We start from the raw sequence: 27,819 nt of genomic DNA, 5'->3' as shown, positions 1-27,819 counted from the left end.
AGATGAGGGATCATATAAAAAGACACCCCCTTCTCCCACCAGAGCCCATGATGAGAGTTAGGCTAAGAATTTCTAGGCGTCCTTAGAAGGAAACTCATTTGGTCCAGTCAACATTAGCTGGCTTTAACTCCGGCACCATCATCTGAACACCAACCGGAGAAGGACTGGAGAAAGCGAAGAAAGCCTGTCTGTGAATTTTGCTGCCAATAAGTAAGAATGAGCAGCCCAGTGCGGGGGCCGCTTTCTCTCTGCAGATGAGGGACCACGGCGGGAAACGCCACGGACGCTGAGCTTAGCAGGCAAGACAGGGAACAGGAGCACATACTCACTCCAATCCCTGCCGCCCTCTTCCCTGAACCCACCCTCCCACCAGCCCCCAACCCAGCACTGGTGGGCGACACAACACAATGGCTTCGGAACACAGATCACAGAAGTTGGCTGTGTAAGAGACACGTCTTTAATAATCTCATCAAGCCCTCACGTCTCCACGTGTCTGACCTAACCAGAGTTTTTCCTGTGGAACGGCCAGTCTGATCTCAGCCTGGTCTGGCAAATCAGAGACGTGGTAAGAGCCAAGTGCGTTCCACCAAACTTGCTGTCTGCTCTGGGATTACTGTGAAGATCCAATGAGGGGATGCGGGGAAAGTGCCGGCACGGGGCCTGGCACACAGTGGGGGCTCAATAAACGCTCACCTTGTTTCTCTGTGACCTTATCAGTAACAAAAAGAAGACGGGGTGTGGGTGTCTCCAAATTAGAAGATGGATCTATGGTGGCCTACCCTTGCCTAGCACGGTGCTCACTGCCTGGTTTACAGTGACCCCTCAGCAAGATTTTTAGAAATGGATGTTGCTGCCTGGAACCTAAGAAGTGCGTAATAATGTTGCTATTATGATAACTGTTATTAGAACAGTGCCTGCCACAAAGCAGACATCCAGTCACCGGCTGCTGAATAAACGAATGGATCCGTCCCCGACTCGTGCGAACCCTGAACCAGTTTCCCGGCCTAGAGCCGGACTCCTCTTGCAGCTGGTAAACAGGATCACCTGGTTTGCACCTGACTTTGCACCACAAAGGCGGGGTGCGGTCAGGGCAGCGCTGCCCTGTCCCGGAGGTCCCGGGGTGGGGCTTTGGGAAGGTCAGACATTAAGGCCCATTCGCCTGTCCTCGCCCACAGCTGCTCCTTGTACAATAGAGGCAGGTTAGGAATGTGAACTTGTGGCTGAAATGGGGGGATTAAGTTTGTGGCAACTTCAACTGAACTTGCAACGTGGTGAAACATGGGGAAAAAGAACAACAGAGCTAATTAGACGAGCTGAGCTGTCAGAGCGCCGCTGAATGGCTCAGCGCCAACAAACAAAAGGAATGGGTTGGCAATCAGCAGGATCGATGGAGAAGACTGCTTCATTAGGGATGATAAACCAGACAGAGCAGGAAGGGGGGGCCGGAGGGGGAGGGAGGCGGCAAAGCAGGGGAGGGAGAAAGGCACGGCGGACCCAGAGACAGTCGCCCGCGTGGCTGCAGACACACCCAGAGTCACACACACATCTGACTGGTGTGGACAAAGCAGACACAAAATAGCAGACACAAAATTATACTCATGGACAGACAACCACCCAGAGACACGCACAGGCCTCGAGATACCAACATGCCCAGTTTCACAAATACACACTCACAGAGGCACACACAGGAGGAGAAGGCACACGCACAAATCTCTCTCTCTCTCTTTCACACACACACACACACACACACACACACACACACACACACACACGGCCGCAGACGTACAGCTAGAGCCGTAACCAGGCACAGACACACACAGACAAAATGGTTTAATTAAGCCCGAATCACAAGACGATACAGACAACTGGCCTGTCATATTTCAGCGATCACATCCGTCTTTCCGGGGTGCTTAGGAAGGGCGGGGGCTGGGGATGAGGGAAGAAACCACATGCACACACAACTACGACCGGCCCCACCAGTGCTAGGATCCCAGCAGCGCTGGGGGAGAAAATGCTAAACAGGGGTTTGGAGCTCTGTTCAAGGGGGACTTGAGGGGAAAGTTGGGAAACCAGCCAATTCCCCACTGGATTTAAAACCTGAGAAATCTAAGTCGGCAGGGTTAAATGTGTATTGAATACAAAAGCACCGAGTACATTTGATTTTAATGGTGAGCAAGAAATAATAAATACAGAGCTTATAAAGCGCTTCACATGCAGCCGACCACAGCCTGCCTCTCCCCTGCACGCCCCGGCCCACTCCCCTGGGCCCACCAGACACTGGCAAGGCTTTCTTCTGCTTTTTCCTTTTTCTTCTTTTTAAAAAGAAAATGTAAATCCTCTGGTCACATCTGAACTCCAGCCACAGGTGCCAGGCTACAAGGCTCCTTCCAGAAAGGCTGAATGGCTAGCCCCCATGCTCCCACTACCCTGGGCCGATGGCCACACTTCTGCCCAGAATGTCTGCAGCTAAGTGACCCGGCAAAGCCTGGCTATGGGCCAGTGGCTCCTGACATGGGAGCTTGTCAGGCCATCTTCTTTGAGGCCCTTGAGGGGTTCCATAGCCCACGGGCCCCAGGTTCACCCCTAGTGTGCAGTGGTGCCCACTGGAAATGCTTGCGTGAATGCACTCGGAGTGAACAGACCCTGGCGCACTGGGGAACGCAAGGCCGAGAAAGCACAGAACTTCTACGGCTCCCAAATTAGTCCCATAGTGACCCTGCTTGGCAGAAGGTGTTTGGGTTGGCAGAACTGGGGTACGTGTACCCACCTCTTGCCAGGGACTGTGCTAGGTGCTACACATATATGACCTCATACCCCACCAGGTAGGTGTAGCAAGCCATTCTACAGATCATGAAACTACAGCTCAGAGAAGGTATGCGTCTGGCCTAACATCACACAGTCAAGAAGTGTCCAAGCTGTGATTCAAACCAGGACAGGCCTCTCTGACTTCCAGGCCCAGGAGAATCAGTTCTGCTAGGTACCTGCCTCTTCAAAGTCTCACAACCCAAGGGGGGTGCAGCCCTGCGTGCCGGGCTGGTCACCTCCTGCACCAGGGCGGTGGCAGAGGTAGCTGCTGCTCAGGCTTTGCTCAGGGCAATACTTGCCTTTCCAAGTCCTCAGTCGCCAACGGATATGGCTGAATTCCAGCCCCCTCGCCTCCCAGTCTATACGAGTCCCCACACTGGTGACACAACGTGAGCCCACAGTAGCTGTCTCCAGTACCTGAGTTCTTCCAAGGGGAGCAATCCTGCCCTGGATCACACTTTCTAAGGGACTCCCTGCCTGTCTTGGATCCTAGGTCTCTCCAAGGACTTCTGAGAGCTACCCTCTGGATGACTTTGGCTTGGGAGAAGCTGCTTGGTGAGGAGTGGGGAGAGGCAGGGCAGAGAGGCAGGCCTGGGCTCAAGGGCCAGCGTGGGCTCTCGTCATCTCTGTGGTCTCGGCTGCCACTTGGGGAAACAGCATCTACCTCCTCCAGGCTGTTGTGAGGACGAAGGAGCAGTCTAGGCACGTAAAAGGTGCTCAGGAAATGCCAATCCCCTTCACCTCTGCATGCCTGCCAGGATCTAACGCTGCCGTAGAGATTCCACAGGAAGCCCCAGCCGGCTGCTGATGAATTTTTTCTCACCTGAAGGCTCTGCCCCAGTCCTTTCTACTCCGTGGAGATGGAGATGAAGGGTCTGGGGAGCTTGGTATGCTGAAAAGACCATGTGTTCTAGAGTGTGGTGACCCCTTTGTGTAGTTGAGGGACTTGGGGTAAGTCACTGGGCTTCGGTTTTCTCATCTCTAAAACAGGTGGAGGCAATGCCTACTTCATAGCGTTACTGTGAGGCTCAGCTGGGTTGATGTGGCCAAGAATGATTCGCTGACTATGAAAATCCTAGGTGAATGATGATTATTAAGAAACTGGATCATTCCTTAGAAGCTGTAAGATTTAGAAACCTGTTAAGAAGAGTAAGAACTGCTACTGTGTGCCAGGCACTGTGCTAGGTGCTTTACAAATGTCATCTATATCATGCTCACCAAAACCTCCATGAATGAGGGTGTATTCGAGAGAGAGGAGAGAGGCTCAGAGAGCTTCAGGACCTGCCCAGAGTCACACAACTTTGGTCTCAAGCCTGGCTCTGTCTACTCTCCAAAGCCATGTTGCTAATGACTGTACTGAAATTCTCACTAAATCACACAAGTTTTGACCCAGTAGCTGGCTTCCTGTCCCCCAAAGCACTTTCTTTTTGCTGTTTGTGACTTCCTTCCAATGACAGCGAGCAGAAACATTCCAGCCCCTCGACAGCAGTGCTGATCACGGTTGGACTGGGGTACAGGATGGATCTGTCACACGTGGTTGGAACTGCAGTGTCACGGCTGCCTCCACCCCAGCCCTCTAACTCCCACATGCGGTAGGGAAGGGAAGGGAAACAGTGCCACAGAACTTTCCAATATCCGTGCAGAGAGCGGCCGCCCAACCGATGCTGGGTACGTGCGCCTAGGATTCAAAACAGACACAGTTCGAGAGCGCTCCTAACCACTTCCGGTTTGGTGCTGCCTGATTCGAATCAATTTTTGCTCAAATAAACTCTTAAATTAAAAAAAAAAAAAAAGCAACAGATACAGTTCCGCCTAGTCAGCTGCACCCCTGGGCCACCACACCTTTCGAGATGGACGTGGACACCGCAGTGGGGCGGCGGGAGGGAGTGGGACTCGGGCTCATGGGGAAGTCTGAGGGCCGCTTTTGCTGGACTGCAAGAGTGGTGGCCGCTTTGAACAAGAAACAGAAACTCTTCTCTTGGTAAACAGCCCTCACTCAGTGGTCCCGGCAAGTTTCCTTCCCACTTTAAGGGAACCTGCTAGAGTTATCAGGTCTCTCAGCACGACCAAAGTCAGCCCACAAGAAAAAGGACGTCACCGATGCTGAACATGGGACGCACACCCCGTATGTTCCCAAGGTATGTTCTCTTGAGAAAACACGGGTGGGTCTCTTTCCCTTGCCCACCCAATCCCAGGCGTTGGTGGGTTTATCACATCTCATCCTGCTTTTCTGCCCTTACTTGGAGCTTCGCGTGGGAGGGTGGAGGCCCACGTGAGGCCCAGGAGATGAGGCGACCCGGTCTCCATCTGAGCCGGTTCAATATTCTCTGGGCGTAGCCTCTACCCCCCAGGAAGGGATATCAAATGCATCTGCAAACCGAGATCTGGCGGAACAGACCCCTGCTGCCAGATTTCTGCTTCCTTTGTGAGGAAGAGGCAGCTGCAGCCTTTAAAGCTCATTGGCTAGCAACGTGGCTCAACCCAGGAGATGCACTCGAACGATGCACACACGGCAAAAACACCACACAGCGACCCTACTGCCTACAGCTCTGACCTGCGAGTCACCAAACTGATTCAGAAAAAGGAGAGAGAAGCCCAGAAAGTGCAAGTCCAGGGACATGCCACACAGAGGGAAGCTGAATAACCCACTTCATGGCTTTCTTTGGCAAGGCAGCTGAGTTCAGACCCCCGAGGTTTAGTCAGGCGGGGAGACGGCTCAGGCAGTGTTAGGCGGGAGGGCAGTACCACCGGCTACTCACGGGCCTCGAGCGCTGTATCTTGGGAGGCGGCGGGCGAGTGGGATGGAGTCTCTGCGGCTGCATTAAAGTGGAAACTTAAGGAATCAGTACACACGGAGATGATCTGATGCATTTCCCCACACGGCTCCAAGCATTCAGCCCCCAAGGCGGGAGCCCAAGGGCCGTCCTCGACGCCTCCTGCTGTCTCGGCCGGTCACCGGCTCCTGCACATCCCGTGTCCGAGGCCCTCCTCTCCACTTTGAGCCTGGATCACTGTAATCACCTCCAAACAGGCCCCCCGCCGCCGGATCTCCTCAGCCATTCTCCACACAGGCCAAGGGGGATCTCCTAAAACGCAATGTGACCCCGCCGCACCCCAGCTTCGAGACCTCTGCTGTCCCCTCCTGTCCTGGGGCCACACACAGTTCAACAAGGCCCTGGGCCCTGCCTTCGCGCAGGTCAGATGCTGCCTTCAGTGCTCTGACTCGTCGCTCACTACCACCACGTATCTTCCCCTCCCCACCCCCCATTCTCCTTCAGATGTTCATTTCCTTAAGGGATTCATCCCTGTGCCTCGGGAAAAAATATCTGCTCAGTAAATGTCTGAGGAACAAATAAAATTTTTGCACAAAATGCTTGACTTTTGAACTCAGGACTTGAATAAAAATCAACAGAGCACAGACCTCTTAGCTCGCTCCTCAAACCCTTTATCTCGAAAGTCAAGCTTTGTTCTGTCAATGGCCTGCCCATCTAGATGCCCTGGACAGTGGGGCGGATGGGCAGACAGAGTAAGGAGAGGAAAGGTCCACACTAGACCAAGGTCACAGACGCTCGGTGAGCCCTGGGAGGCTTCCAGTTGGGTCCTCTGTGACCCTCGCGGTTCACAGAGGTCCATCAGTACGCCACAAAGTCCAGACCTGCGCCGCCCACTACAGGAGCCAGTGGCCACACCTGACGAGTCCAAATTAAGACGCGCTGTAAGTGTAAAATGCACGCTGGATTTCAGAGACTTAGTTTGAAAAGAGAATGCAAAATACCTCAATAATTTTTTATATTGATTATATGTTGACATGAAAATGTTTTGGATATTTCAGTTAAATATATTATTAAAACTAATCTCATCTGTTTCTTTTTACTTTTTAAATGCAGTTACTAAAAAATTTAGAATTCCGTATGTGGCTTGCATGTGTGGCTCCTGTTACGTTTCTCGTGGACAGCACTTCAGAGCTTCACTTGGTTGGAGTGGTCCTCCAGGTAGTAAACTTGGCTCAGAACTCATTCTCTACAACCGGCTCCCGGAGAGACGGGCCATGTTTCAGGCGTCCCTGGATCCCTGGTGTCAGCAAAGGGCCCGTCAGAGCGGCCTATGGAGAAAATTGGCCGACTGACTTGGTGGAGAATTGGGGTCCCTCATGGCACATCGAGAGCATATGTGGATGGAAATAAAGTCTGGCTTCCCAGATCCTGTGCCGTTAGGAGTGTAGGCCAACCCGTGCTCGGTGACCCTTCTTCATCTGGAGGCTATCTGGGGTTAGGATGCCACCCAACGAGATGAGCATGGCCACCCACAAGTGCATAGGCTGCTGCCCTTGTCCCAACCCCCCGACTCTCACACACAACCCCCACTTCCCCCATCACCCTCAGCTTCCCTTGTCCTCGGCCACTCTGCTTCTGGGTGACCTCCTTCTCTAGCCCCAGAGCCCTCACCACTAGTCACCTCTGACCTGCATTTCTGTCCCTGCTGGCGGGGGTGGCAGCGTTCAGGAGGTGACCTCTGGGGTCAATCTCAGACTGAACCCCATCCCTCCACTCATCCTGTGGCCCAAGATTTAACCATCAAGCCTTACTTTCCTCATTTGTAAATGCAGGTAATGGCACTACCTACCCAAGGGGGCTGTTAGGAAGTTTCAATGAGAAGATGTTCACCAAGATCTTTAGCCCGTAGACGCCAGCAACTATCATCATTATCAGGTTTGCCTGCCTCCAGCCTCTCCCCTTCCCAATCTATCTTCCATGCTTATTCCAGAGTGGACTTAAAAAAATACACACCCAATTATGTCATTTGCTAGCCTAAAGCATCTCAGTGGAAGGCTGGCATCTCCCAAGGTGTCTTCTGAGAAACCATCCTGGGAGATGCATTGTATGAAAGAAGAAGAGGGGGTTCTCCAGCCAGACAAGTCTGGGAAGTGCTGTGTCTTGCTCCATTTGGGGATTCACAATGCTGGTTAGCACAGCAAAGGCTGCCAACCCTTACAATAAAACACCTTACCGTGAACAGGCAAAACACTATTAACTCCTTTTTTTTTTTTGTAAAAGACCCATTTCCCACATTTATTTGGATATAGACTCACTTCTCCCATAACACCCGTTAATATCCCCTGGAAAATGTTAACTGAAGTGCTCAAAGCCCTCCGGATTCTGGGCCCCACCCATAAGCCTCTGCAATCTCATCTCTGGTGCATCTCCCCCACCAACCCCGCCCCTCTCTCAGCCCCTTGCTCTCCCTGAAAGCTCAGGTGTTTTTTTAATTTTTATTTACTTTTGGCTGTGCTGCGTCTTCGTTGCTGTGCACGGGCTTTCTCTAGTTGTGGCGAGCGGGGGCTACTCTTTGTTGCGGTGCGTGGGCTTCTCATCGCAGTGGCTTCTCTTGCTGCGGAGCACCGGCTCTAGGCGCAAGGGCTTCAGTAGTTGCAGCACGCGAGCCCTAGAGCGTGCGGGCTTCAGTAGTTGTGGCGTGTGGGCTCAGTAGTTGTGGTGCGTGGGCTCAGTAGTTGTGGCTCGCGGGCTCTAGAGCACAGGCTCAGTAGTTGTGGCGCATGGTCTTAGATGCTCCGCGGCGTGTGGGATCTTCCCGGACCAGGGCTCGAACCCGTGTCCCCTGCATTGGCAGGCGGATTCTTAAACACCTTGCATCTCCTTTTGTCACACTCTTGGTGCCTCTTATTTGTCCTTCACTGTCTGGCTCAAGCACTGCCTCCCCCAGGAGGCCCTCCCTGCCCTTCCCTGAGGAGCATGGGTCAGGTGCTCTGCCCCCCATGTATTCACAGCACAAAGGTTGTAATTATCAGCTCACTCATTGCATTTCTCTGTTTATCTAGTATGGTACTGGCTAAATAGGTGCTCAGCAAAGATTTTTGGCTGAAGCTTCCTGGCACATGTAGAAACTCAACACGTTAGTTCTCTAGATTCTGTGATTAATTTATTTTGCTTTGATTGTCATCAGGAAGTGCTAGTTCTTTTGCAACTGAATTTATAAACGGTGGAAGGAAAGCAGCCTCTTGACCACATCTAACCTAGAAGCTAGTAAACCAGGGGAGTTTATAGACACTAAGAAATGGTAACGTGGTACAACTGTCCTGAGTGTGGCTGTGAGGACCCACTGCAGGGATGCCGGGTATATCACGGCAGCTCCCTCAGGGCAAGGCACACAGTGGATACGCTGCTAAGAAGCTTCTGCTTCTTGGAGGGGAGGAAGTAGTAGGGCTGTTGGGTCATGGTGGTTGCAGTTTCCCAAATGTGCTGGGTGGCATGAGAGTGGGGGACACAGCTTGCGGAGAGCTGAGTACTCTGGGGACAGTTAGAACAGCCCATAAGGGTGGAATGGTGGTAACTTGGACGGGAGGAGGGGGTGAAGAGAGAAGCTAGGGGAGAATCAACTCAACATACCGTTTTCTAGAACGTGGCTCCAGTGCTGGGGAAGCTGAATCAGGGAGTAACTGAATATGGGGCTGTAACAGGGTGAGGTGAGGTCCGACACGACTGCAGAGCTGGCCAGATACAGTGAAAGTCACTTCCGTGAGCCGGGGTCCCCACCCCCGGCCGCACTCCTTGAGGGCCAGGGCCAGTGCGCGCTTGTCTGTCTCTTTCCACGGCTCTGGTGCCAGGAGCTTATCCTTCCACGGACAAGGAGACAGACTGGAGGGGGGGAAAGTGACCTGCTCCCAGGCCGCCTGACTGCCAACCCAGGGCTCCTCCCACTGCTGGAGGAAGAGGAGACAAAACCAGAGGAGCCTTGGAGCTGACAATCAAGAGGTCTGGGCACTTTTGCAGAGAAATCATGTCACGTGTGATCCTCAGTACCCTAGATACGCTGACTGCTGATTCTTAAGCGAGCTCAGAAAGGCTGAGCCTTTGGCCATCTTTGGCTAATAAGGGTTCTGTTCAACAATTCATCTGGCACTTCGTGAGCTGAGCTGTGGCAGGAGGGATGGGGCGCCGGCACATGCCTTCCTGAGGGTCACGTGTAGTCGGGAAGAAGACTCACTCTCCCATGCAGAGTGAGGGAAAAACTACCTGGGGCCAGGCCCTGGGGATTCAGGAGACTAAGACAGACACAACCTGTCCTTAAGGGGTGTATGGTCTAATGGAATCTGACCCACATCACGGAAAAATACCCTTCTTAGAGTACAAAGAGCATTTGGGCTAAAACCCCAAGACACATACTTTGGTGGAAAGACTCACGTGCGTGTCTTGACTCTGTCATTTTCTAGTTGAGTTCAATACTGGCTCTGCCATTTGGCAAGTTATTTAATCTAAGCCTCAGTTAACCCTTCTGTAAAATGGAAATAACTCCTGAGTCACAAGCACTGGTGTGAGGGTGCTACAGGAGTGCATTACAGCTGTGGGAGGCTCTGGTCTGGCAACCTGCTGATGAAACAAGACCATCCAATCCTCTGTCCTTCCCTTAAACCCACCAGTCTTCCCAGAAGAGTCCTGTGAATGTGAGGACCTTGGTTTTTCAAGGGAGTGTGCTGTGAGCAGGGCGCTGTTGAAAGGGACTGGATTTTACTAATCTCTTCTATTTACATGATGCGTTTTCCTTTCAAAGCATTTCTACTTCCCTTCTTTCCTTTGAGCCTCACATTCCCTGGTGAGGCAAGTTAGAGGAGCGTTATTTCCCTGTAACAGAGGCAAGAAACAGGAGGCCCAGAGAGGCTAAGTGACTAGTATGAGGTCACAGAGCTAGTAGCAGGAACTAAAACAAGCAGGCATCCTTAGTCCATTGTGCTATCCTTGTCAACCAAAATTTCCAAAGTCATCTGGAATCCTTTCTGACTCGGTTCTTCTAACCCATATCCCTTCTGAAGTTGCACTATGTTGTTAAGAGATCTGTGCCTTAGAGAAAAGGCTGGTGAAAGAATGACTGACATCCTCCCTTTCCTTCCTTACTTGAGCATCTCTTTCCAGTGCTTTCCAAAGGAGATTCACGTGTTGATTCATTGAACAAACAATGCAGTATGCTTCGTACAGGCAAGAGGCACACCAGTGAATAAGACCCAGTCCTGCCCTCAGAGGGCTCCCACTCTGATGGTGGGGTTATAATACAGGTGGAAAGAGGTCTGTGGAGGCACCAAGGAGGGGCTCTTCTACCCGATGGGGGTGGTACAGAATTTAGGTGCGTGAGATAGGAACCCCAGTGATCCAACAAAACCAAGTGAGGGTGAATATGAGGATGGGGCAGGCCAGGAGGAACGGCTGGTGGGTGGGGTCACATAATACAAGGCCTTGACTGTCAGCCTAAGAAGTGTGGATTTCCTCCTGAGTGCAGTGGGAGGGATTTAGGCAGGGAGGGACATATCAGAGGCCTTGGAGTCAAAGATGGATGGGCTCCTGAGGACAGACACTCCCTTCCGGCCAAGGGGGCCCGCCCAGACCTCCATGCTGTCAACTCGCCAGCTGGCATGTGACTGCTGGGAGATGTGAACGTGAGAGGGTAAGCCCCAAAGTGTGATTGACATGGAAGTCCCAGAGAAGAGAGGAACTCTTCTGGCCTCTGACGGTCTCTGCCTGACCCTCGGCGTTTGTATCTGTCAGCCGTGTGGACCAGGTGAGTATGCTCATTGGATATGAAACCCACATTTATGAGGACAGCATCTGATTTGCAGTTAATTTGTTGATGCAGCAAAACACATTGTTTCCAAAAGGTCAGGGGGGGAAGCCGTGTTGGAATATCAACTTAATTACCTGGGTGGCATGAATGAACGGGCGCCCTACACGGGGCTGCAGGGCGGAAAATGCTTCACGGCCAGGCGTGGACGTGGGGCAGAGTGAAGCGGGGTTACAGGTGGGGGCAGCCTGCGAGGTGGGCAGAACCGAAGCTCCGGTGGCCCGCTGTCTTCTAACGCCTAACCAGCGCATTTGCTGTCCCGGGAATGAGGGTCATTATTCCATTTCACAGATGCGGGGAGGCAAAGACTTGCCCAGGGTCACACCAAGCAGTGGATGACAGGCCTTCAGAAGAGGGTCGAAGAGCTCCTCTCAAGTTAATTGTGCACTGGGGCAGGAGTCCTGTGATGGACGTGGGAGGGGCCGGCTGTTTGGGAACCAGTGCACGGATTTCCTCAGTCCCCATGGAGGACACACCTCGGACTATCCCTTTAACATCCCTTTAAGGTCAGAATCAGCCTCCCCTTTTCACGGCTGGTAAAGCAGACTCAGGGAGGGCAAACAGGCGCTACCTAAGGCCACACAGAAAGTGAAATGTCAAAGTCAGTGGGCGGACAGGCCAGACCCCAAGCGGGGACTGGTGGTGAGGGGAAGGGGGCAGAAGATGGGAGATGCCCGAGGCTACAGGGATCAAGCAGCTTCATTGAAGGCCGAGGTCTATGCATGCAAAGCTTGGGGTGGGGAGGCAACCTGCTTGAGGTGGCAGCCAGAGCCCCTGCCATTACCCTTTCTGAGGGCCAGAGAAGGTGGGGCATGCCCGATGGCGGCTGGAGGCATGAGAACGGTGGCCTCCAAGGTCAGCCTCAAAGGGGGTCTCAGGTCCTTTGGGTCTGAATGGTATTCTGAACTGTCCCTTTTCTGTCAGACTCCCATCTAGCTCACCTGGAAGAGGCCCTGGCATCCCCAAAGGGGAGGCTGGGTAGATGCTGCGGGCTTTTCTGTGCCAGGGATGTGCCCCAACCAGATACGCTTCCAGGAATGGAGAGGGTAAAAGAGAAAATTCACAATTAAACCCTGTTACTGTTTAACGAGGGAAGAGTTCACCTGGTTAATTTTCCTGGCTAGTAGCCACATCAATGCTCTGACCTGTGCATGAAACGGCCCTGGTTGGGAGAGGAAGACAAAGCTTTCTGTGGCTCTACAAAGGGCCTCTGGGCTGAGAGCAAGGCTCCTCTACTCCTCGGGAAGGGAGAGCCGCTATTATGCAAGGTATGAAAATAAAAGAGGGCTTCTTTTGATAGGCCTCCAAAAAGGAGTGTATTGAAGCTATATTTGTGTGGAGTGTCTCCTTTGAAATGCCCAACCAGCTCTCTCAGGCACAGCTCTCGCCTGTCCCCCAACTCCTGTCATTATCTTGAATCCTCCCGTCCACACTTGATAGAGCTGATCCTGCTTGTTGGGGAGGATCAAATGCTTGCCTCCGCTTCAGAGTGTCAGCAAGGATGCTGGAGAAGACTGAGCGCTGGTGTCCTACAGCACTCGCTCTGTGCCAACAGCACTGGGCAGGCCCTGGGCCCCCACAGGGGACCCTGGGGTCCTCGGGCCCTGCAGCATCCGCAGAGGTAACTCTCAGCTCCAGGCTGTCATCTGGGAGGGATGCTCATGGAAAGACACTGCAGGATGGACTTCTGCATCAGAGCTGAGGAAGAAGTTTCCATCCTGCCCGTACACGATGACAAGGTGCTTCTTATTGGGAAAGGGAGGCTGGGAGGGGCCTCATCCTGGAGCACCCTCAACGGGCCAGGTGTTACCCAGTATATCTCAGTCAGTCCTAAACCTCTGGATAGAAGCCCTGCCATAATCCCTCCAGCCCAAATTCGCACAATACATTAGGAAGCTGGCTGTCAGACTCCGGGGAGAGGTTCCCACATGCCTGCAACTCGCCGTCCTGAGGCACCCTCTGCAGGGGTGCTGGGGACTGAAGGTGGCCCTTGAAGAAAAGCTGTAGCACCTGCTGTCGGCTCTGTACGCCGTTGTCTCTGGAGAGGGGCTGCCGGGGACTCAGCCCCCTCAACAAGTCACCTTGCGAGGCCACTCTCCCTGCTGGGCCCAGGCACTCTTTGCGGCAGTGAGAGCTGAGCCGAGAGACGGTTCCTCCCGGTCCTGGGAGCAGTGCATTCTTCCCCGATGTTGACAGGAGTAGTATTTTGTAGCGGTGCTGGTTAATTTGTAGTGGCATTTGTGGTTTGAAGCCTTGTCAAGATCCCTGATTACTTCCCGTGCAAGGAGCTCGGCTGATGGGGAAGTTCACATGCTGAACAAAAGCAGCAAGGCAGCTGTGAGGGAAGGCTGCGAGGGGGCCGGGTGACCCCAGGCCGCTTGGGGGACAGAGGCGGGGGGAGGGAGGGGGACAGCAGTGGGGCGGGGGAGGGGAGCCCTTTGTTTTTAGTCAGGTGCAGCTGCTCGGTCTGAATAGGTGGCATCCCATTGGCGGCCCGAGGTCAGGCAGCAGATGCGGGCCGTGGCTGGGCAGGGGCAGGGAGCCTTGCTGACGCGTGCCATTCTCTGCCCAGACAGAAACAGGAGGCGGGGGCTTCGCTGCTACCTACATGGGGGCAGCCATCTGGGATGCCATCAAGGGTGCCTGGATGACATTCCCAGGAGGTGGGGGATGCCAGGAGGGGCTTCCAGATGTTGGGAGAGAGAATCCCCCTCTGACAGAGGCAGGGGAGCTGTTTTGAGGCACTTGCTATGTTCCAGGTTCTGTACTAGAAGCTCTACCTGTAAGGTCTCTAATGATCCCAACAACCCTGCAGAGAAGGTAAAACCCCCATTTGGGAGTTGAAGAAACTGAGTCTGCATGGCTCAGTGACTTGCCCAGGCCTCACCGCTAACAGGTGGCCGAACCAGGCTCCAGACCCAGGTAAGTCTGACCCCAAAGAAGCCCACACTCCTTCCATCAGACCCGATACACAAACGGCAGAAGGAAGATGCTGAATCTTATCCCCTTGAGAATGAGGGTGCTCCCCTCTCCCTGGGGAGTTCCTCCCCCCAATATCCTCTGAGTTTTTTGTCTTGCTAAGTCCATTCTGACCACACAGAAAGGTTTGTCTTTGCAGCCGCCTACATTTCACCAGGCCTGTGTCCTGACTTGGGGAGGGTTTGCTCGGTGCATTTAAGGGCTGGGGCCAGCTCAGCAAAACCAAGGCTAATTTATCATCTCTGGAATGGTGTCCACCCCAAGCAGTACTACCACTAGGAAATTAAAATAAAGATCTTCTCCCGATTTTGCAGTTGTACAGATAGGATCGCACAGCACCTTCCAGAAAGGGAGTCTGGTGATTACGACAGCTTCCACGCTGCTCTCCCTGCCACCAGCTCCCCCCACTCCGGTCCACCCGCAGCTCGGGGAGCTGGTCGTGTCCTGCAGACAGTTCTCGGCAGGCCATTCGAGACCCAGTCTCTGGCCCACCCACCCCATATTCCACCCTACCACAAGCAGCCCATTTTTCCAGCCCTGCAAAGACATGCCCTGCCACTCATGTGCCACAGCCCTTCACGACGCATGTGCTCGTCCTGGGTGCCCTTCCTGCACCTGCCTACCTGGTGGGTTCAGCTCATCCCTCAAGCCTCTGTCCCTTCCCTGGAAGCTACCCCTCTCTTCCTGGCTGGATAGAGCCCGGCTTCTCTCTTCTGTCCCTCCCCTAAAGACGAGGGGTTCCTCGAGAGTGCTGTGGCGTCTTGGTCACATCTGAATCCTGGGCTCTAGGCACACGGCCTGCACGCAGTCAGTTCAAAGTAAATGCTCGCCCAAGACTGTGGGACTAGACTCAAATGATCAGTAAGGCCGTTGCCCAGCATTCGACTAATGTGAACCAACTAGCTGTCATCCTATCACTGAGTCGCACTGTCCACAAGGCTGGCAATATTTCTGATCAGGAATGGCATGCTTCTGAACAGGAAAAAACTCCCAACCTAGAGATATCCTGGTCTAACAGGTTGAGCCCAAGGCCACCCTGAAGAGCAAGAGACTTTTCGAGGAGAATGCAAAGGTGGGAAGCTTAGATGTGAAATATCCCCAAATTTCCCCAGTGTCTGTTAAAGACAGTCAGGTTCGCCAGACAGAGGCTTTTTTTTTTTTTCCTTCCCTCAGAACAAATGGATGGAGAACCTGTTTTTAAAATTCCTGGACCCTGGCATACATTTCTATCTGTGTCAAAGTCTAGCCCTCCACCGCCTCAGCAGAGTTTAAAATCCTAGCTAATAGGTTAACAACTGTTTTTCTTCAGCTTCAAATGAAGAATATCAGAAGGCTGGGGGGGAATGCAGCTCTCCAATTTGTACGGACTGCACACAGCTCCCTGCAACGTGTGTTTGACAGGACTGACATTCTGTACCGCTGTGAGATGGGAAAACGTGTGACATTTTTATTCATGGTGGCGTACGCCCTTGTAATGATCAGCTCTGGTCGATGTGCTTACCGCAGCAGCCCCAGAGCCCTCCGAGAACAAACAGGAACCCAAGGTGCCAGCAGTTCGACTGCCTTATTAAACACCGCCAGGATCCTAACGAAGACCAACTGCTGGAAAATCTCACTGTCAAATCCTCAAGGACGTTGTCAGTGCACAGCTAACTGCATATATTTTTCATTTAAAATACTGAAATCCAGCATTGTGCCATTACAACCGAGGGGAGGGGCACCCACTCCAGCGGCCATTCTGTCGGCTGCCTCTTCGGAGCTCCAGATGCCCAGTGGGGTTCAGGGCTGAAAAAGGGGTGGTGGAGATGGGAAACTGACTTTCTGAAAACCCAGCCCAACCTTCAGGGTGAAAGGCTGAAAGTTACAGGGCTCTGGTGAGAGTCATTTTAACTTGGAAAGTCGATCCACTGGCTCCCTCCTAAGTCTGAGAGAATCTGCATAATGAGAAAATCCGTTTCCCCCAGCGGCCCTCTTCCTGTAGGTGCAACCCATCGCATCCTGCACCTCGGTGCTAATCAGCCTGCTGCTTGGCGGCAGACCTTCAGACATCTGCAGGAACACATGGCCGTGGTAGGTTTCACACCTTGGCAGCAAAGCTCTGGGTCAGGGTGCCCACCTGCAATCTCACCACTCGCCTCGATTCCAAGGCCTCAAGGTCAGTGTGCAGGAGGACCCCTCCCTTCGGCGGTCATTTTGAATCCGCATGCACACTGATGGATGGAAGCCAATCACATGGTAGACCCTGGAGCTTATTGTGGTTGTTACGTGGGGTGGTTTGGTTATGGCTGCACATGCTAACGTACTGTGTATTTACCTTGTAAACATGTATTATTTATGCAGTGCCTCTATTTCCATACTCCAGCCCTGATGCACCAAGACATACTCTGCTATTTATTTATGGGGTCCTTGGCATAACGGGCCTAACAAGATGCCCATGTGTGGTTCTTGCAGGTTTGCAACAAACCGTAAGTGGTTGGCTAAACAACTGGATGTTCTCCATCCATCACAGACAGAGGCTTGCATTTTAAGGGGCTGTCCGTAAAGCTGGTTTAGCATAATACTGTACATCATCCTTGGCAGAAATGCCCTGGGACGCTGAAGAGCTGGCAACCCAGCGAGAAGGAGCCCTAACCTTTCCTACCCTGGGATGGGGCATGGGGTAGATTAAGCCGTGGGTACCCTGGTTACAGGTCCCAGAGCAAGGGGGGAAAGGAAGGAGGATGGTAGACAGCCCCAGGGCAAAAGCAGGACAACGAGGGTGGAGGTGCCCTGTTCCTCTCAGCTGGCCATTCTGTCCTTCTGCAGAGCCTTTCCGCATTGACCCCGTATATCCCAACAGACACTCCTTTCATCATGGGCTGTGCCTCAAATCTCATTAAAGCATGCTGGTTAGAGGAAGAGAAATTCAGCCTGCGTCCAGCCCTGTGCCATTCCAAGGTGAACCTCAACAGTTCCCACGGAGGGCATCCGGCGGACCACGGCGTCCTGTCCCTTTGGTCCCCTGGACCTCTCTCCCATCGTTCCCTCATCCTCACATCCCACGAGCTCTCGTCTGAATGCTGGCAGCATTGTTAGTGGTCTCCTGGCCTCACCTGCTTCCACCCCTTCTAGCAGTGGCCCAGAGTGAATGTTCCCAGATGCCATTCTCTTGAATATAATCCCTCACTGGCTCCTGACACCCACAAGATATGATTCAAGCTCCCCCAGGGCCTGGCCCCTGTCTACCTCCGCCTACCTCACCAGCTGCCTCTACTAGCATTTCTCTTTCTGTATGGTTTGTTCACTGTGTCTCCCAGACAAAGAGTGCCATGAAGGCAGGACACACATCTCATTCCTTCGCGACCCTGGGGACTTGGACAGGGCTTGGAGTTCGACGTGCCTCCTAATATGTTGGATAAGTGAAGGAAGAATTAATGAAGGCATAAAAAAGTAACTCAGAGTTCTGCCTGGCAAAATACTCCAAGGCATCAGGATTTTTTTTTTTTTTTTTTTTTTTTTGTGGTACGCGGGCCTCTCAGTATTGTGGCCTCTCCCATTGCGGAGCACAGGCTCCGGACACGCAGGCTCAGCGGCCATGGCTCACAGGCCCAACCGCTCCGCGGCATGTGGGATCTTCCCGGACTGGGGCACGAACCCGTGTCCCCTGCATCGGCAGGCGGACTCTCAATCACTGCGCCACCAGGGAAGCCCAGGCATCAGGATTTTTAATCACAAAAAGCAGGGGAAGAATTCTTAGCTGGTCATCATGGTTTGGACAATGGAAAGTGTTTGGTAGATAGCTCTGGGGTGAAAGTGGCCCTCTGTCCCACCCTGTCTCTGTGGAGAGAACCATCCCCTGGTCAGCACACCTGGAGAGCCACCATCTCTGCTGATCGCTTCACTCCACCTGGCCTCCCGAGGCGCCGTCTTGCCAAGGCTCTATCTACTGCCCCTCTGGAAACATTCTCTATCAACCTCTCCAGAAAGTGCAAACAGGGATCCATCTAGAAGGCGTTAGGGAGTAGGGCATCCCTAGGAGGGCTGAGAGGTAGCTGTAACCATGGAACCATACCATGGTTATGGGCAGTAACATCTCAGAAATTCAGTTTAGACTGCTGCCAGGCAATGTTAATCGCCCATCACATTTTGCATGTTAAGTGGGATATAATCAGCGATCCCTTGGGAGAAGTCCCTTTTATACATTCTCTTTCAGTACTTTTATTACATTTTAAAATTCTTTGCAGTATGAACTAAATGTGATTCAATATTCTAGAAGACATGGAACTAAGCACACTGACAATAAAACTAAGCTGGCAAAAACAGTGACCCAAATTAGGGACACGGTCAGTGCCATCTCAGATCCAGTGTGCAGGAGGCTGGCAAGACAGCCTTTGCTGCCAGCGAGCTGCCGTCACCACCAAGCTGCCCCAGGTCAGCTGAGCTGGGCGGTATGATGGGAGAAGCCAGGGTTTTGAACCTGAATCCATCCTACCAGCCAGAGGATTAGGGCTGGACCCTAGTGAAAAGTGGGGCACTCGTGGTCCCTCCTGCATCAGCCTGGGGAAGATAACGTGAGAAAATGCAAACACCTGCTGAGCATTCTGCACAGCCCCCAGCAGGCGCTCAGAAGGGTAGCACCACTGTTGTTCTTACCCCTGGGTTAAGGAATCCAGAGCTCTGTTAGGCTTACTCTGGGGAGGAAGCAAAGTCTCAAATCCAGGAAGTAGCCATCAACCTTAGCCAGGAGTGGGGGAGAAGCAGAACAGTGACCTTGACCTCCCTAGCCACCCTAAGCCGTACTGCTGGAGTCGAAGCGTGCCCCAAACCACTGGCAGCCACAACCAGATACCCCAGGAACCAGAAGGAACTGAGGCAGAAGGCTCGATGAGAGGGGTACAGTGAGGGGAGGGCCTGGGGTCCAGCATCAGGTAGACCTGGTTTGGAAATCTTGCTCTGCCACTTACTGTGTGACCTTGGGCAAGTTGCTTAACTTCTCTGATCATCAGCATTCTCGGGAAAATAATAACTGTATCAGTCTCACAGGGTTGTTGGGAAGATGCAGTGAGATGATACTTGTGGAGGGGTTTGCATGAGAATGAAAACTGACCCGACCCATCCGATGCCTCCTCAGCCTGCCACTTCTCAGGTAGTCCTTGACACCCCTTCCCCCAGGCACGGCCAGGTTAATCATTTACCTCGTCCACAGCAGGGCTCAGGGACTGATGGGGGACAATGTGACAGGCAGCTCCGCGCACAGCGCTCCCGTGGCCACAGGGCGGGGACTCCCCACACCGGCAGCGACACTGAGTTGATTCTCCCGGAGGATTGTGCTTGTGGGATAGAATTTATTTTCAATATTTTATGTTTTATTTCCCCTTCCCTACTGGGATAAACTCTCCACCTTTGGCACATAGAATTCTAATCTGAGAAAATGCCTCCTCTGGTCTCGCTGAATCAGATTTCCTGCTCTTGTCCCGCTGGGCTCAATCTCTCCCTGGCAGGGAGCTGCATTCCGAGCTGCTCCAGCACAGACCTTAAAAGAAATGCTGTTTTTAGGCTCTGGTCAGTCCTCTGGCAAAGAGACCCTGCTGTCACACTGCTGAACGTAGACAGGCTTGGGGGACGCAGGAGGCCTGTCACGCACACACGGCACCGCACGCAGGGGTCCTCAAGTGAACTCAGGCCTGCAGACCAAGAGCCACCTCCCTTTTTTGATTTCTCCTGCTCTGAACTGACTGGTGGCTCAAGGGCAAGGGGAGTGCACAGAGCTGCCCTCACCCCCCACGACCCACCGCCTTCCGTGTATTCACCGCTCACCACTCGGTCGCTCCCCAGACTCACTGGGCAACTCATCTGCACCAGGCCCTGCAAGGGTGCTAAGGTCACGGAGATGAGGCCGACACGCTCCCTGTCTGGGGACAGTGCGTCAGGTGCGGGACGGTGCTGGCCCAGAGCGGGGACGGATGGCTCTGCTTGGAGGAGTCGGGGAGGGCTCGTGGGGCAAGAGGCGCTTGAGCGGGCCCTGAAAGGTTGACGGCATTTTGTCAGCTGGAGCAGAAGAAGAAGGCCATTCCTGGCACTGGAGACAGTAGGAGCCCATTCATCTCTGGGTTCCCCCAGCGCCCAGCACGAGGCCTGGCCTGGTGCAGACGCCCATGAGGAGCTGGTGAAGGAGTGAACACGGAATTGTGCTGGGCACTAGAGGAGAGGAAGGGACTCTGCCTGGGGTGGGGACACTTAGCAGAGTCTCACAGGGTGAGAAGGAACTGGCCAGATGTCAAGGACTGCAGGTAGCTCCAGCCCAGCAGGCCCAGCCGTGGGCAGGGGGCTGGGAGGGGGCCCTGGTGGCTGGGTAAATTCTCCTGATCATCCAGCAAGTCTGCGCCCCGGGGAGAGAATCCTGGAGAGGGACCCACATTGTGGAGGGCTGACGGGCCCTGCTATCTCACTACTTGCTGATGTCTTCTGATGCCCCTTGTGCCTCACAGACCAGTGGAGGAGAGCGACGGGTGACCCGAGGAATTTGAGGGATGTACGGGTGCGGTGCGGCGGACATCCAAGGGCAACTGGGGTGGGGCAAGTCTGGGGAAGGCCAAGGACAGACTAAGACATTGCAGCAAGTGGAGCTCATGAGGCAGGGCTGGATGAAAAGCGGACACTGGAGCTGCCAGAGCAAAGGTGGTGCTGGAAACCACAGGGGTAGCCGAGCTCCCCACTGAGTGGAGAGTCAGAGGGGACAGGCCAGAGCTGGGGAAGAGCTCTGTCCAAGGGAAGGAGGACCAAAGACAGCTCCCTTAGTGCAAAGTCCAGTTCAGACCTCCTGCCCTGCTGGACTCGACACTTCATCCATCCACCAGGCTCCCGCCGGCCAGCCCAATTTCCATGCCTTGATGTATTTTACTTGGACCTTTCTGGAGACTCTACCTTGGGCCAAAGGAGTGATTTAGAAGGCAAGAATTCTCTACTGCAACCAGCCAGAGAAAGCCATGGGGCAAGGTGCAGGGAATTCCACCTGAAGTCAGTTGCCACCCCATCCTAGAACAGGCTAGAACAGCAGCTCTGTTTGGTCTCTCAGGTTCAGAACCATCATCAGGTATCTGAGACACAGCCTGGAGAGGCTGCTCCCACCTGAACGAGGACAATGGGCTCTCTACCTAGTCCCTGAAGCTGACGGAGAGCAAGGGCAATAATTAAACATTGCATCTACTCTGCAGTGATCTCCAGCAAGTCAGCAGTGACGAGGTGACGGGCACCTCCTGAGCATGCTGGTGGGGAATCACCCCGAGGACCAAACTGGTTGGAGTTTAAAACAAACGAAAAGGGACTTTGAGATGCTCTGTGGCATGGTCATACAGCACAGGTCTGGACCTTTCAAAACCACCAGAGGGATTCTGTCCACCAGGATTAAGCTGAACCACTCACTGTGACACCGTGGTCTCCCTGAAGGCAGGGGCCTTGCGATCGTCACCGTTTTCACAGATGTGGCACAGAACAGGTATCCGTGATTATCTGCTGAACAAGTGACCTAGGTTCTTGGCTCTTTCTCCACCTCTGGGCCCTGGGTTGCAGCTGACTTGGCACACTCCACTCCCCAGAAGCTGTCACAGGCAACTGTGCCCATCTCTGTAACCTGCAAGCCCTGATTCGTACCTCCCTGCCATGCACTCACCTGTCCCCTCTCTATCTGGTGCCCTGGGTGACCTCTGACCTTGGCCCTCCACCATGTATACTCTTGATTTCAAGATCCCCACCACTCTGGGTGTGAACCTTTCTCTGCCATCAGACAAGAGGACAAGGGCCTGGGGCAATGTCTCCTGTTTGGCTTCTGTGCACATTTATCTGTTTTCCCTTCTTTTGATAATAGCCCCCTTATTTCCCTTCCAGGAACTACCCCTCCTGTGCTTCTTAGGTATGTGTTTCAGGTAGAGCCTTACTCGTGGCCAACAGAAAACCCTTGGCCACAATGATGGGTTCTAAGACAGGCAATATGATCAAAGTTGGTTCAATGAGTGAACCCATGTGGCAGTCACTAGGAAGCGACACCCTCCTGCTGGTCTCACCCCTGGAAGGATACAGTCTGGAGTTGCTGCAGCCAGGGAAAGCCTCCCTGAGAATGGTACCAGCAGAGGAGGCCAAGCCGGGAGAATGCAGCAAAAAACTGGGTCTGACTGACATGATTTAATGCCTGGATCAAGTCATACTTGAAGCTGGTATGAGTGAACAATTGTTTTTTTTTGGTCTCTTGCAATCCAAAGTAACCTAATTGATGGAGACTCCTAGTATAAGCCCTGCCCCTGGTCTCTGGGGGCTGGGCTGGCCCCTGACACCCCCAATACTAACTCCTACACATGCCCAGTTTCTATCCTGCATTCTAATCCCTCACACATATGAAGAGAGCACCCAGCATGCCTCTGGTGTCTAGTGGTGGGTTTGGTGGGCAGAGTCTACGCTGGGAGCAGAGTACTAACTTTCTTGTCTTGGTGCCAAACCGAGGCCCAGAAATGTTAAGGGAGGCCTGGGATCTGGAGGGAAGCCAGAAACAAGGCCTTACCTGTGCTCCAACATCCTGGGACCCTGGGCCACCTGCCAAGGCGCTGCACTGGCCCCATCACTGCGAGCTCAGCAGGGAACTGCCATGTTCTTAGCACAGAGCTGGAGCGTGAAGCTGGGGTCTAGTAACAGACAACATGGCTTTGAATCCTGACTGTTGCTCCTGAGCTGTAAACCTTGGCTAAGCCCCCAATCTCTCTCAGCCTGTCTCCTCTGCAAGAGGAGGTGATACCTGAGACCCAGTAGGCTGGTTAAAAGGACTCAGTGGACTCACTCGTGGGAACTGGCGTTGGAACACAGACCCCCTTTTCCAGGTCTCAGCACGGTGCCTGGCATGTGGTGAGCAATTCAGCCTCATGGCCCCCCTCCCCTCCCTCACTGCTCTTCAACCATAAGACGTGCTCAAACTGCTGTGAAGGTGCCCAAGACCTAGCAGGAGGGGGCTGGACTATGGTCCTTGGCCCTTTGCAGTCCTCCTTAACTTGTGCTGAATGGAGGTCAGGTGGTGGAGCTTAGAAAGCAAATTGCTATTTTGAACCTGGATTTTCATTTGGCCGCTGACATTTCTCAGCCCTTCCATGGCACATCAGGAGCCCCTGAGCTACCTGTGGCATCCTAGCTGAGAAGGCAACAACACACGCTTAATCAGAAATCGCCTGGATTTTTCAACCCAATCCTTATAACTGCCAGAATCTGATTTCTCTGTTTTTGACTGGCAAGTTTTTCCTCTTGAAATCGAACATGTCTGCTCTGCGGAGCAAAGCCTGGCCTTGTTAACCTGGCATCAGAAAGCTGTCTCTGGGCTACCTGGGCTATGAGAAAGTGAGGTCACCTGGAAAGACAGGATCAGCCAGCCACGCCCGCCAGAAGACCTGACAAACCCACTACCAGTTAGGGACCACACTGCTTCGGTATCGGCAGGGCACGAGTCAGAACAACTCTGCACAGCCACCAGCCTGCACTGAAGGCGGAGCTGCCTGCTGGCCACCCTGTAGGCGCACGCGGGAGCTGGAGGGAATGGAGCGGGAGGCCACCCCTGTTGTGCTCGCTTTCTCACGCAAAAATCTGGTTGAAAGAGTGGAAAAAGGGGCAATGGAAAAGGGGGCAATACGGTTTGAAAACAACAGGGCTTGAAGGAGCATCGTGCAGAGAGCTCTGCCTTGTGGCCTGTGAAGGCACAGCTGATAAGTTAGGCCAAGAAAACGACTTCGGATGGCAGACCACGACACTCACCTGCTCACTCACGCCTGGTGCCCCAACCTGCCCCCTGGCCCCTTCCCCTCACGTGTGTGAGTCAGACTTGGGCACCATCTCCCTGCCATACCCCCAGTGCCTCTCCCCCTGCCCCACGATGCCAGCCCTCCTCGGTTCAGGTGTTGACTTTCCCACAAGAGCTGTAGGCACGAGGGTCAGTTACACGTGTGCACGTGCAGGGGGGCTGCCACTGAGGGGTGTGTGTTCCGAGAGCCGCGGCGTGATGGGCGCTGGGAAGACAGGCTGACTGGGAGGCCATGTCAGCGGGTGACCGACATCTGGCTCTGCTTTTGCTCCACTGGAGAAAGAGACTGATGTTTACCGAGCGCCCATGTGTAGCGCTGATCCAGACAGACAGTACCTCACTCAATCCTTATAAAGACCTATGACGTGAGTATTATTATCCCCACCCTAAAGCTGAGAGAACTGATTTCACTAAGGTTAAGTTACGTAGTGAAGGTTACCAGCTTGTTAGTGCCAGAACTGAAATTTAAGGCCACGGCTGCCTGATGCTAAAAGCTGTGCTTTACCCTCAACCACACTGCTTTCATCAGCTGATCAGCCTCTGCCTTTCAGCAGCTCCATACTTGGGGGGATGGGGGCTGTATTTGCTTCCTCTCTCTGTGAATGGCTGTTACATATGTGCGTGCCTGTGCATGTGCATGTGTGTAGTTTTTTGGCCATACCATTTGAAAGCAAGTTTCAGACATCACCTAAATACTGCAGTGTGTACCCCTGAGGCATAAAGATAAGCCCCTAAGAGCCATGACATACATCAACAATAGCTCTAACATATCACCTAACACCCCAGCCCATCTTCAGATCTTCCAACTTTCCCAAGGATATCTTGGAAGCTTTTAAAAAAAAAAAAAATCCAAGTTCATACCTTGCATTTGGTTATATAGCTCAGTCTCTTTTACAGATAAAATCTTTACTTTTTTGATAGAATTCAAGGGACACCGGGCCTTTCCTTCCCTTGCCTGCTCTCTTCCCAACTTTCTTCCTTTCCAGGTCGACCCATCCTGGAAGTCTGGGGGTGTCCCAGTGCTCGCCTCTCTCCCCTCCCCTCCGTTCCTGGGGCATTTAGGACTAGACCTTAGGAGCTCATAAAAACACAGAATAAGACAGGATCTAAATTCCTATAATACAAATCTGTTTCTACTCGGAAACAGAACCCTTATTTATGGAAAGTGATTTGGAAGTAGATTTTGACCACTAATGGAATATTCATTTTCCTTTTTCAAATGAATGGAATTACAAGCATAGCAATGGAAATAAAACCAAGTAACCTGGACACACAACAAGTACTTAAACAATAATCAATTAATTATTAAGCAATTTGAAAATCCACATCAATAATGAAACCCCAAGACATCTACTGACTGCCAGGTCAGTGCCAAGCCCTATGGTGGATGTTCCAGGCTCACATTCTCATGGGCCTAAAGGTATAATTACAAGGCTGCGTGAGATGCACTGCATGTGCCAAGTTCTGGGGCAGCACAAACACAGGAGTGACCAAATCAGTCGGGAAGATTTACCAAAGGGACATGCTCTGAGGGTGGACAGGCAGATCACCCCGGGCCTCGCGGGCTCTGCCAAGGGTGAAGGTGGAATCTTCGGGGGAGACGGGAAGCAGGGAGGTGGCACGGCCACTTGTGTGTGAGGCTGTGTGGGGAATGCAGTGTGGGGGAGTCTGGAGGCCTGGAGGCCAGTTAGGAAGCTCTGGAGCGGTCCAGGTGAGTGATAATGCAGCCTGAACCAAAGCTGTCAGAGGCGCTGGAGAGGAGAGGGACTGGGCGGTGGCAGAGGGCAGAAGGGAGAGGCTCTGGGGCGTGGGGAGTGGACCTGAGCTTGTGGATGGACCTCGCTGTGGTGGGAGATGGAGGAGGGGGGTGAATGTGGCGCGAGTGCACATTCAGACTGCAGGCCTGTGGTGTGAGGCGTCTGGAAACATGTGAACATCTGTCTGAGGTGTTTGGGAGGCAACGGCTGAGTTGAAGGGAATCGTGTGTGACTTCCAGACTCTTTGGGACAGAAGGGGTTTCTCAGGTCGCTCAGAGCTGAGGGTGCTGAGAAGGCATTCGCTGGTTGGGCAGCTTCTCCAAAGCAGCACGAGACTGGCACTAAGTGACCCAGCTCACGCTTATAAAGCAGAACTCTCCGTATGCACAGACAAGCAGGCAACCGTATTCCAAGAGCTGCTTCTGGGGGTGTATCCAAACCACTCTGCCCCAGGTCCTGGAAGCCTGGTAGCGCTTAGTTTGAGCTTTGGTTTAACTGGCTTTTCAAACTTTATGTTAAAGAGGTTTAGAGAGCTTTGCTTAACCGGGAGAATAGACACCTTTCAATGCACACTTTTTGGAATCTAGCAGATTGGAAGACAGGCAATTACTTTGCTTGTAGGATCAACTCGGGGGGAACACGACGAAGGGGGCCTTGGAGTGGGTTTGCCCTGTCCTCCCACCTCCTGAGAAGGCCCAGCCCCTGGCCGAGGCCCACAGCATGTGGCAGCACGTGTGCAGGACTAGAATCCAGTGTCACTGGGTGCCGCTGCCAGTCCAGTACCTCAAGCCAGGGAGGGAGAGCTGCACTCAGCCGAGAGAAGCAGGGGTGCTGCTGGGGGTGGAGTATGAATTAGCTCCTAAATCAAGTAAATGTCTTCTGGGCCTGTTTCCCCAGCCGTACAATGGATATGAGGCCTTCTTCCTTACCAGCTGATGTCGATTCGATTAAACGAGTACAGAAGTGAAAGCGCCTGTCCTGTCCACGTATTAAACGCAGGGAGCAGAGCAGTTTCCATGGGGGTGCTGCCTCTTCTGATTTCTCACATGGGGAAGGGTCAAGCCAAGACGTCTGGCTGAGGGGCGCCCAGACCCTGCTGGGGAGGGCAGGGCTTCCTCACTCCTTCCCCAGCCACAGACTAGAGAGAATGTCCACTTCCCTGCCCAGGAGAGAAAAGTGTGGGGGGAGCCCTTAGCTTCTCTCTGTGCCCTCTTGCTCTCGGCTGCCCAGGGGAGGAGGAGTGCTTCCCTCTGACTTTGGGAGAAGGAACTGAGCAGGCTCTGTGCTCCCGGTGGCCCCGCCCCCACCCATCAGTCAGTCCACAGGCACCCTGGGCGCTGCCTGCAATTGTCCACGTCTCCTGTGGGGAGTAGCTCAGTCTTTTCAATTTGGAGGTGAGGTTTCAGCAAGCCCATTTGGCCTCAGGTCTAAAGCAGTATTCTCCTTTTAGCCTATTGGTAAAAAAGCTGGCATTTTTATTTCATTTGACTGTCTCCTGGGCCTTATTTCTCATTTGATTCTGAATTTGGGAGAATAAAAAAAGTTATTTATAGGGGGCTTCCCTGGTGGCGCGGTGGTTAAGAATCCGCCTGCCAACGCAGGGGACACGGGTTCGATCCCTGGTCCGGGAAGATCCCACATAACCGTGGAGCAACTAAGCCCGTGAGCCACAACAACTGAGCCTGCGCTCTAGAGCCCGAGAGCGCCGCAGCTGCTGAAGCTCGTGCACCTAGAGCCCGTGCTCCACAACAAGAGAAGCCACCGCAATGAGAAGCCCAAACACATTAGCAACCAAGAGTAGCCCCGCTCGCTGCAACTAGAGAAAGCCCGCGTGCAGCAACGAAG

The 27,819-nt window shown here is 53.2% G+C and overlaps 1 protein-coding gene across 9 annotated transcripts in view; it reads right to left on the bottom strand.

The window, feature by feature from the left end:
* Positions 1–27,819, bottom strand: part of DENND1A (DENN domain containing 1A) — a 540,688-nt gene that overhangs the window by 20,185 nt on the left and 492,684 nt on the right. For 7 of the 9 annotated variants that reach the window (XM_032634249.1, XM_032634240.1, XM_032634248.1 and 4 more), the window contains one exon: positions 5,565–5,621. The exons of the other annotated variants lie outside the window; for them this stretch is intronic. In XM_032634249.1, the coding sequence (XP_032490140.1) occupies positions 5,565–5,621 (57 nt within the window). The remainder of the gene's footprint in view (positions 1–5,564; positions 5,622–27,819) is intronic. 9 annotated transcript variants of the gene reach the window in all.

The sequence above is a fragment of the Phocoena sinus genome, chromosome 6 (assembly GCF_008692025.1).
Source record: "Phocoena sinus isolate mPhoSin1 chromosome 6, mPhoSin1.pri, whole genome shotgun sequence".
NCBI classification, from domain to species: Eukaryota; Metazoa; Chordata; class Mammalia; order Artiodactyla; family Phocoenidae; genus Phocoena; species Phocoena sinus.
Note: the sequence above shows the minus strand (reverse complement) of the source record. Positions and strands in the feature narration are given on the sequence as shown.